At 50.6% G+C, this 12,252-nt stretch overlaps 1 protein-coding gene across 1 annotated transcript in view; it reads right to left on the bottom strand.

The window, feature by feature from the left end:
- itpr2 (inositol 1,4,5-trisphosphate receptor, type 2) overlaps positions 1-12,252 on the bottom strand; it is a 244,007-nt gene that overhangs the window by 18,203 nt on the left and 213,552 nt on the right. Inside the window, exon 50 of the mRNA XM_078554637.1 lies at positions 1,027-1,192. Within this exon, the coding sequence (XP_078410763.1) occupies positions 1,027-1,192 (166 nt within the window). The remainder of the gene's footprint in view (positions 1-1,026; positions 1,193-12,252) is intronic.

Consider the following 12,252-nt stretch of genomic DNA (forward strand, 5'->3'; position numbering starts at 1 on the left):
AGACAGGGTCATTGAGTACTTTTAAAGTAGAAGGAGATACATTCTTGACTAACAAGGGAGTCAAAGTTTATCGGGGTGGGTGGGAAAGTGGCGTTGAGGCCACAATCACATCAGCAACGATTTATTAAATGGGGGAGTAGGTTCGAGGGGCTGAATGGCCTACTCTTGCTCCTAATTTGTATGATTGTGTGTTTGTGTTTGTATTCGAGCCCTCCTGATAAAGGCCAACACTAGGTTAGCGTTTTAGGTTATTCTTTGCAGCTATCCATTAGCTTTTAGTGATTAGAATACTACTCGCTGTCCCCTACCTCCTAATTTGTCCATGGGTTGTCTCCAATGCAATGCGCTCATTTTTGTTAACGGTCTCAAGGGCAACTAGGGATGGGCAGCAAACGCGGGCCTTGCCGACGACACTCACATCCCACAAAAAAATTAAAATCTGTGGAACCTTATTGAATGCCGACTAACAGACCATCCCAGTGTCAACTCATGATGAGTCAGAGTGTGACATGGGACTGTGACACTTACAGGAAGTATGAGAGACACCTACATTTATATAGCGCCTTTCATGATCTCACAATGCCCCACAGTACTTTACAGCTAATGTAGTGCTTTTGAAGTGTAGGTACTGTTGCAATGTAGGAAACTCAGCAGCCCATTTGCACACAGCAAGCTCCCACAGCGGTGATGTGATAATAACCAGATAATCTGTTTTAGTAATGTTGACTGAGGGACAAGTTTTGGTCAGAACACTGGGAAGAACTTCTCTGCTCTCCTTCAAACAGTGCCATAGGATTATTTATGTCCACTAGTATTTAATATCTCATCCAATAGACAGTGCAGCACTGGAGTGTCTACCTAGAATACGTGCTCAAGTCTCTGGAATGGGGCTTGAGTCTACAACCTTCTGATTTGGAGACCAGAGGGCTATCACTGAGCAACAGATGACAGTGGTAACATGAAACCAACTAAAGCAATAGGAACTGAAATGCAACTTTTTTGGGCCACAGTTTAATGCCAGCTTACCACAGATAAAGCAAGTGGTCTTGAGGATCTCCTCCTTCTTCTGTTTCTCGCTTCTCAAATCAGCAAATGTGTCGATGATAACACCAAAGATCAAGTTCAGGACAATGATGATGACGACAAAGAAAAACAGGAGATCATAGACGACACGTGCAACAAACAATGGCTCCTGAAATTCGAAGATTTGTCTTCATCAGCCAGCTTTAGTTAGCATTGCAGAGCAGCTAAACATTTAACAGCTAACAAGGTGCAGGTAAGTAGCTTCCTTCCTGAGGGCTCTCTGCCTCTTCCCCGAACAGAGATCCAACAGCCCCCATCCACTGCTCTCTCCTTAGCCTGGCTGAACTGGTTTTAAAATGAACAACTATTTCTTTGACTCCAGCCACTTCCTGCAGATAGAATGTGTTGCAATGGGAATCTGGATGGGTTCTGGCTGTGCCTGCCTTTTTAGTGGGACATAGGGAACATTCTTTTTCTCCAGACCCACTCAGGTCCCTCTCTCAGCTCACTTCACAGAAGTGTTACAGCGCAGAAGGCGGCCATTCGGCCCATCGTGTCTGCACCTGTTCTCCGAATGAACAATTCGCTTAGTGCCATTCTCCTACCTTCTCTCCATAGACAATAGTCTAATTCCCTTTCGAATGCTTCGACTGAACCTGCCTCCACCACACTCGGGGAATATATTCCAGACCTTAACCACTCCCAGCATGAAAAAGTTTTACTACACTTCCTCCTGTCCCACCTCCTGTAAGAACTCGATTCCACTTCCCCAGTTTCTCGGTCTCCATTGCATCTGTTCTGTCTATGCCACCTTCAATAGCAGCTTTGGATATGTCTTCCTTTCATCTCAGCTGAGGATGCCCACCCTGCCACCAGTGTGGCTGGCGGCTCTTGGCCTTGTCCATCCGACTTCCTTCACTTCTGCCCCTCCCTCCCAGAATAACAAAAGCATTCCTTGTGTCCTTGCCTTCCACCCCACCAGCCTCCACATTCAATGGATCATTTTTCATGGCTTCCAGCATGATGCCACCACCAAATATTCCCCCCTCCTCCCTTTTCGGCATTGTGATGGGGCCATTCTCTCCAGGTTACCTGCTTCGCTCCTCAATCAACCCCAACACCCCCTCTCCTTCCTAAAGCACCTATCCGTGCCTGCACAGGAGATACAACACCTACCCTTTTACCTCCTCCCTTCTCAACATCCAAGGCCCCAAACTCTCCTTCCAAGTAAAGCTACAATTTCCTTGTGCTTCTTTCAGTTTAGAATACTGCATTTTCAGCTCATGATGCACTATCCTGCACACTGGGAAGTTGAAACGCAGACTGGGTAACCACTTTGTGGAACCCTTCGTTCAGTCTGCAAGTGAGACCCTGAGCCTCCGGTCCCCTGTCATTTTAATGATCCAATTTGCTCCCACTCTGACCTCTCTGTCCTCAGTCTCCTATACTTTTCCAATAAAGCTCAACTGAATCTCATGGGACAGCTCATCTTTTGATTATAGGCACTTTACGGACTTGCGCACTGAACATTGAGGTCAACAATTTGAGACTGTAGACCCTGTCCCCATTTTTCAAAGACAGCGGTTAGAAATGATCCTGCTTTCCTAATCACCCCACTTCTTCTGTTTCTTTCCTTGTCCCGTTATCATCTCCTTTTGCCCTGCACCATCACCCCTCATGGCATCTAATCTCTTTGAGCTTCCACCCTATCAGAGGCCTTGCCTTTTGTTCTTCCCTCCACTTCCTGCCTCTGTACTGCTTTAAAACCTATTACATCTCAAACTTATCCCAGTTGGTGAAGGAAGATCATCAACCTGAATCATTGGCTAGAATTTTATCGAAAGGCAAGTAGCCCCATCGCCAGGACTGAAAGTGGGACCAGGTCCCCATCAGAGGACTGGTACCACTACAGCCTTGGCAGTGCCACTGTTAGAGGTGGACACTGCTGAGTCTGCAGGAAGAATGAATGGGAGGGCACCTCCATGGTGAGGCTCCCTCAAAGACCAGTTAAACTTTTTTCAGTTGAGCTGGTTGCAGGCGGGTGCTAAGGATTGGGGTGGGGGGGGAGATGGCGGGGGGTGGTGTAGGGTGGAGGATGGAGGGGAGGGATGTGATCCACCATCCATTGCTGCCAGTGGCCCCTCTGTTGCCACTGGAGTGGCCATAGAGGAGGTGCCCTTGCACCCCACCACCCCCCATTGAGCTTACTGGAAGGCTGGCAGGGTTTACCTGGCCGTCTCCACCCACGGCAGCGGCCCCTCCCAACCCTGGTAAGATGCCGGTGGAGTCGGGAAGTGGCCAATCCGCTTTGAGCGGCTATGCTGCTGAGGCTCATGCCATTGCTGACACCGCCTGGCAGTGTGGAAGATATCAGGCCATCCCCGCCATTCGCCAGCCCATCGCTGGAGGGCTGGTAAAATCCAGTCCATTCACTCCGCTTCTCTCCCCACAGACACTGTCTGACCTGCTGAGTGTTTCCAGCATTTTCTCCTTTGACTTCAGATTCTCAGCATCTGCAGTAGTTTGCTGCTGCTGCTTCTTATAGCTTTGCAGAGCAATCTATAACTTGATGAAGGGATGTCTGAAAATTATGCTTTCATTCTTGGAGGGTGGAGGAGGAGGCGGCGGGGGGGGCGCGGGGAAGAGAGCTTTTGAGATAGTAACATTTTACCAAAATATAGAAAGGGCAAAAGAAAATAAATTCTCGGTCAGTTTGTAGCTACACCCAAAAAGAAAACTGTTGAGCAAAGGAACATGCTGGTTGGGGTGGTCTACTAGTTATTGTACTGGTACAGGCAACAGAGGTTAAAGCTGTCCACACAGTTTTCAAATCAAATTCAATAAGTCTGGGAAGTTATGGGCTAGTATCAGAAATAGATTTACCATGAAAGACTATTATAAAAACCCAATGGTTTCCTGTGCGCTTTTCAGGCAATGGAGCCTGCTATCCCTTTGCAGGGGCCTGGCCTTCGTGTGTCTCCACTGCCAGGCTGTCTGGCTGACCCTATTCCCTCTGGAATGGTTTAATGAACCACATTGTTGTAAAATAATTATTTTGGGAGGGGTGGGGGGCGGTGCGTGGGTGGTGGTGAGGTGGTGAATCTTTTTAAGGATGGGCCATAATTGTGCTCTTCCCAACACTGTCCACATTGCAGAATAAAAGGACTGATCCACTGGGCTGCAGTGGATTGTCTTAACGAAGAGTTTTCCAGAATCCCTCATTTTTTCTGCCGCTAATTGAAACGTTAAATATTTTGGCTAAACGTTTGCTGGGTTTAAAGCATATCCCACTGAAGTGCAGTGATTCGCACAGTTCCCGATGGATTGTCTGTCTGAGTGCACAGTGTGTCACTACAGCCCCATTGTCCCATATGGAGAATGTGAGACATCTTTCAATTCAAACTATCCATTTTAACTGCTGTGGATGTACCTACCCAAGGGGTTAATAAACTCAACATCATATGGTAAGAGCTATCTATTGTGACATCTCTAGGCAACAGTTGGAAAACTGAAGGCTACCATTGCTAGAATTACTTTACCTCAGGCACAAGTCAGAAAGTCAGCTCCTGACTGTTTTTTTAAAAATATATGATGCTGAAAAGAGCCTGACTACCAGCTCCTGTTGCTCGTCAAGACATTTCTCGTATGCTCTGCGGATCTCGCTCCATGAACTTTCACAACAAGACCGACCCTATTTCACTGGCTAAAAGGCTGTTCCATGGTAATTTACTTCACCATTTTCATAATAAGAAATTAATGAAAATTATCTGATGCTTTACTCCTTTGTTTCTCCGTTATACACAACACACAGCAGCGCAGTCCACACACACACACACAAACAGTGCAGTCCACACACACACACACACCAAATGCAGCGCACACACACACCAAATGCAGCGCACACACACACACACCAAATGCAGCGCACACACACACACACCAAATGCAGCGCACACACACACACCAAATGCAGCGCACACACACACACCAAATGCAGCAGCACACACACACACACCAAATGCAGCAGCACACACAAACACACACAGAGACACACCAATGCAGCGCGCACACACACACACCAATGCAGCACACACACACGCACACACACCAATTCAGCACACACACACGCACACACACCAATGCAGCACACACACACACACACACACACCAATGCAGCACACACACACACACACACACGCACCAATGCAGCACACACACACACGCACGCACACGCCCCAATGCAGCAGCACGCGCACACACACACACACACGCCCCAATGCAGCACACACACACACACACCAATGCAGCACACATACACACCAATGCAGCACACACACACCAATGCTGCACACACACACACACCAATGCTGCGCGCACACACACACACACACACACACACACAACAGTGCAGTCCACACACACACACACACACAACAGTGCAGTCCACACACACACACACACACAACAGTGCAGTCCACACACACACACACACAACAGTGCAGTCCACACACACACACACACAACAGTGCAGTCCACACACACACACACACAACAGTGCAGTCCACACACACACACACACAACAGTGCAGTCCACACACACACACACACAACAGTGCAGTCCACACACACACACACACAACAGTGCAGTCCACACACACACACAACAGTGCAGTCCACACACACACACAACAGTGCAGTCCACACACACACACAACAGTGCAGTCCACACACACACACAACAGTGCAGTCCACACACACACACATAACAGTGCAGTCCACACACACACACATAACAGTGCAGTCCACACACACACACATAACAGTGCAGTCCACACACACACACATAACAGTGCAGTCCACACACACACACATAACAGTGCAGTCCACACACACACACATAACAGTGCAGTCCACCCACACACACAACAGTGCAGTCCACACACACAACAGTGCAGTCCACACACACAACAGTGCAGTCCACACACACAACAGTGCAGTCCACACACACAACAGTGCAGTCCACACACACACACACACATAACAGTGCAGTCCACACACACACACACACATAACAGTCCAGTCCCCACACACAGAACAGTGCAGTCCACACACACACACACACACACACACAGAACAGTGCAGTCCACACACACACACACACACAGAACAGTGCAGTCCACACACAGACACACACAGAAGTGCAGTCCACACACACACACACACACAAACTGTGCAGTCCACACACACACACAACAGTGCAGTCCACACACACACACACACACAAACTGTGCAGTCCACACACACACACAACAGTGCAGTCCACACACACACACACACACACACACAACAGTGCAGTCCACACACACACACACACACAACAGTGCAGTCCACACACACACACACAACAGTGCAGTCCACACACACACACACACAACAGTGCAGTCCACACACACACACACACAACAGTGCAGTCCACACACACACACACACAACAGTGCAGTCCACATACACACAACAGTGCAGTCCACACACACACACAACAGTGCAGTCCACACACACACACAACAGTGCAGTCCACACACACACACAACAGTGCAGTCCACACACACACACAACAGTGCAGTCCACACACACACACACACAACAGTGCAGTCCACACACACACACACACAACAGTGCAGTCCACACACACACACACACAACAGTGCAGTCCACATACACACAACAGTGCAGTCCACACACACACACAACAGTGCAGTCCACACACACACACAACAGTGCAGTCCACACACACACACAACAGTGCAGTCCACACACACACACAACAGTGCAGTCCACACACACACACAACAGTGCAGTCCACACACACACACATAACAGTGCAGTCCACACACACACACGTAACAGTGCAGTCCACACACACACACATAACAGTGCAGTCCACACACACACACATAACAGTGCAGTCCACACACACACACAACAGTGCAGTCCACACACACAACAGTGCAGTCCACACACACAACAGTGCAGTCCACACACACAACAGTGCAGTCCACACACACAACAGTGCAGTCCACACACACAACAGTGCAGTCCACACACACAACAGTGCAGTCCACACACACAACAGTGCAGTCCACACACACACACACACACACATAACAGTGCAGTCCACACACACACACACACATAACAGTCCAGTCCCCACACACAGAACAGTGCAGTCCACACACACACACACACACACACACACACACACAGAACAGTGCAGTCCACACACACACACACACACAGAACAGTGCAGTCCACACACAGACACACACAGAAGTGCAGTCCACACACACACACACACAAACTGTGCAGTCCACACACACACACAACAGTGCAGTCCACACACACACACACACACACACACAACAGTGCAGTCCACACACACACACACACACACACACACACAACAGTGCAGTCTACACGCACACACACACACACACACACAAACAGTGCAGTCCACACACACACACACACACACACACAACAGTGCAGTCCACACACACGGACACACAACAGTGCAGTCAACACACACACACACACACACACACACACACAACAGTGCAGTTCTCACACATACACACACACACACACAAAACAGTGCAGTCAATACACACACATGCACACACAACAGTGCAGTCAATGCACATACACACACACACACAACAGTGCAGTCCACACACAACAGTGCAGTCCACACACACACACAACAGTGCAGTCCACACACACAACAGTGCAGTCCACACACACACACACACACATAACAGTGCAGTCCACACACACACACACACACATAACAGTCCAGTCCCCACACACAGAACAGTGCAGTCCACACACACACACACACACACACACACACACACACACACACAGAACAGTGCAGTCCACACACACACACACACACACACAGAACAGTGCAGTCCACACACAGACACACACAGAAGTGCAGTCCACACACACACACACACAAACTGTGCAGTCCACACACACACACAACAGTGCAGTCCACACACACACACACACACACACAACAGTGCAGTCCACACACACACACACACACACACACACACACACAACAGTGCAGTCTACACGCACACACACACACACACACACAAACAGTGCAGTCCACACACACACACACACACACACACAAACAGTGCAGTCCACACACACGGACACACAACAGTGCATTCAACACACACACACACACACACACACACAAAACAGTGCAGTCAATACACACACATGCACACACAACAGTGCAGTCAATGCACATACACACACACACACAACAGTGCAGTCCACACACAACAGTGCAGTCCACACACACACACAACAGTGCAGTCCACACACACACACAACAGTGCAGTCCACACACACACACAACAGTGCAGTCCACACACACACACAACAGTGCAGTCCACACACACACACAACAGTGCAGTCCACACACACACACAACAGTGCAGTCCACACACACACACAACAGTGCAGTCCACACACACACACAACAGTGCAGTCCACACACACAAACAGTGCAGTCCACACACACACACAACAGTGCAGTCCACACACGCACACACAACAGTGCAGTCCACACACACACACACAACAGTGCAGTCCACACACACACACACAACAGTGCAGTCCACACACACAAACAGTGCAGTCCACACACACACACACACACAACAGTGCAGTCCACACACACACACACAACAGTGCAGTCCACACACACACACACAACAGTGCAGTCCACACACACACACAACAGTGCAGTCCACACACACAAACAGTGCAGTCCACACACACACACACAACAGTGCAGTCCACACACACACACACAACAGTGCAGTCCACACACACACACAACAGTGCAGTCCACACACACACACAACAGTGCAGTCCACACACACACACAACAGTGCAGTCCACACACACACACAACAGTGCAGTCCACACACACACACAACAGTGCAGTCCACACACACACACACACACAACAGTGCAGTCCACACACACACACACACAACAGTGCAGTCCACACACACACACACACAACAGTGCAGTCCACACACACACACACACAGTGCAGTCCACACACACACACACAACAGTGCAGTCCACACACACACACAACAGTGCAGTCCACACACACACACAACAGTGCAGTCCACACACACACACAACAGTGCAGTCCACACACACACACACAACAGTGCAGTCCACACACAGACACACAACAGTGCAGTCCACACACACAGACACACACACACAACGCAGTCCACGCACGCACTCACAACAGCGCAGTCCACGCACGCACTCACAACAGCGCAGTCCCCGCACGCACTCACAACAGCGCAGTCCCCGCACGCACTCACAACAGCGCAGTCCCCGCACGCACTCACAACAGCGCAGTCCCCGCACGCACTCTCAACAGCGCAGTCCCCGCACGCACTCTCAACAGCGCAGTCCCCGCACGCACTCTCAACAGCGCAGTCCCCGCACGCACTCTCAACAGCGCAGTCCCCGCACGCACTCTCAACAGCGCAGTCCCCGCACGCACTCACAACAGCGCAGTCCCCGCACGCACTCACAACAGCGCAGTCCCCGCACGCACTCACAACAGCGCAGTCCCCGCACGCACTCACAACAGCGCAGTCCCCGCACGCACTCACAACAGCGCAGTCCCCGCACGCACTCACAACAGCGCAGTCCCCGCACGCACTCACAACAGCGCAGTCCCCGCACGCACTCACAACAGCGCAGTCCCCGCACGCACTCACAACAGCGCAGGCCCGCACGCACTCACAACAGCGGTCCCCGCACGCACTCACAACAGCGCAGTCCCCGCACGCACTCACAACAGCGCAGTCCACACGCACTCACAACAGCGCAGTCCACACGCACTCACAACAGCGCAGTCCACACGCACTCACAACAGCGCAGTCCACACGCACTCACAACAGCGCAGTCCACACGCACTCACAACAGCGCAGTCCACACGCACTCACAACAGCGCAGTCCACACGCACTCACAACAGTGCAGTGCACACGCACTCACAACAGTGCAGTGCACACACAGTGCAGTCCACACACGCACACATAAAAGTGCAGTCCACACACGCACACATAACAGTGCAGTCCACACACACACACAACAGTGCAGTCCACACACACACACAACAGTGCAGTCCACACACACAACAGTGCAGTCCACACACACACACACACACACACATAACAGTGCAGTCCACACACACACACACACACATAACAGTCCAGTCCACACACACACTCACACACAGAACAGTGCAGTCCACACACACACACACACACACAGAACAGTGCAGCCCACACACACACACACACAAAACAGTGCGTTCCACACACACACACACACAGAACAGTGCAGTCCACACACAGACACACACAGAACAGTGTAGTCCACACACACACACACACAAACTGTGCAGTCCACACACACACACAACAGTGCAGTCCACACACACACACACACACACACACACAACAGTGCAGTCCACACACACACACACACACACACACACACACACAACAGTGCAGTCCACACGCACACACACACACACACACAAACAGTGCAGTCCACACACACACACACACAACAGTGCAGTCCACACACACAGACACACAACAGTGCAGTCAACACACACACACACACACACACACACACACACACACACACACACACACAACAGTGCAGTTCTCACACATACACACACACACAAAACAGTGCAGTCAATACACACACATGCACACACAACAGTGCAGTCAATGCACATATACACACACACACACAACAGCGCAGTCCACACACAACAGTGCAGTCCACACACACACACAACAGTGCAGTCCACAGACACACACAACAGTGCAGTCCACACACACACACAACAGTGCAGTCCACACACACACACAACAGTGCAGTCCACACACACACACAACAGTGCAGTCCACACACACACACAACAGTGCAGTCCACACACACACACAACAGTGCAGTCCACACACACACACAACAGTGCAGTCCACACACACACACAACAGTGCAGTCCACACACACACACACACACAACAGTGCAGTCCACACACGCACACACAACAGTGCAGTCCACACACGCACACACAACAGTGCAGTCCACACACGCACACACAACAGTGCAGTCCACACACGCACACACAACAGTGCAGTCCACACACGCACACACAACAGTGCAGTCCACACACGCACACACAACAGTGCAGTCCACACACGCACACACAACAGTGCAGTCCACACACGCACACACAACAGTGCAGTCCACACACGCACACACAACAGTGCAGTCCACACACGCACACACAACAGTGCAGTCCACACACGCACACACAACAGTGCAGTCCACACACACACACAACAGTGCAGTCCACACACACACACAACAGTGCAGTCCACACACACACACAACAGTGCAGTCCACACACACACACACACAACAGTGCAGTCCACACACACACACACACAACAGTGCAGTCCACACACACACACACACAACAGTGCAGTCCACACACACACACACACACAACAGTGCAGTCCACACACACACACAACAGTGCAGTCCACACACACACACAACAGTGCAGTCCACACACACACACAACAGTGCAGTCCACACACACACACAACAGTGCAGTCCACACACACACACAACAGTGCAGTCCACACACACACACAACAGTGCAGTCCACACACACACACAACAGTGCAGTCCACACACACACACAACAGTGCAGTCCACACACACACACAACAGTGCAGTCCACACACACACACAACAGTGCAGTCCACACACACACACAACAGTGCAGTCCACACACACACACAACAATGCAGTCCACACACACACACAACAGTGCAGTCCACACACACACACAACAGTGCACTCCACACACACACACAACAGTGCACTCCACACACACACACAACAGTGCAGTCCACACACACACACACAACAGTGCAGTCCACACATACACACAACAGTGCACTCCACACACACACACACACATAACAGTGCAGTCCACACACACACACACACACACACACACACACACAACAGTGCAGTCCACACACACACACACAACAGTGCAGTCCACACACAG

The sequence above is a fragment of the Cetorhinus maximus genome, chromosome 12 (assembly GCF_964194155.1).
Source record: "Cetorhinus maximus chromosome 12, sCetMax3.hap1.1, whole genome shotgun sequence".
In the NCBI taxonomy this organism is placed as follows: domain Eukaryota; kingdom Metazoa; phylum Chordata; class Chondrichthyes; order Lamniformes; family Cetorhinidae; genus Cetorhinus; species Cetorhinus maximus.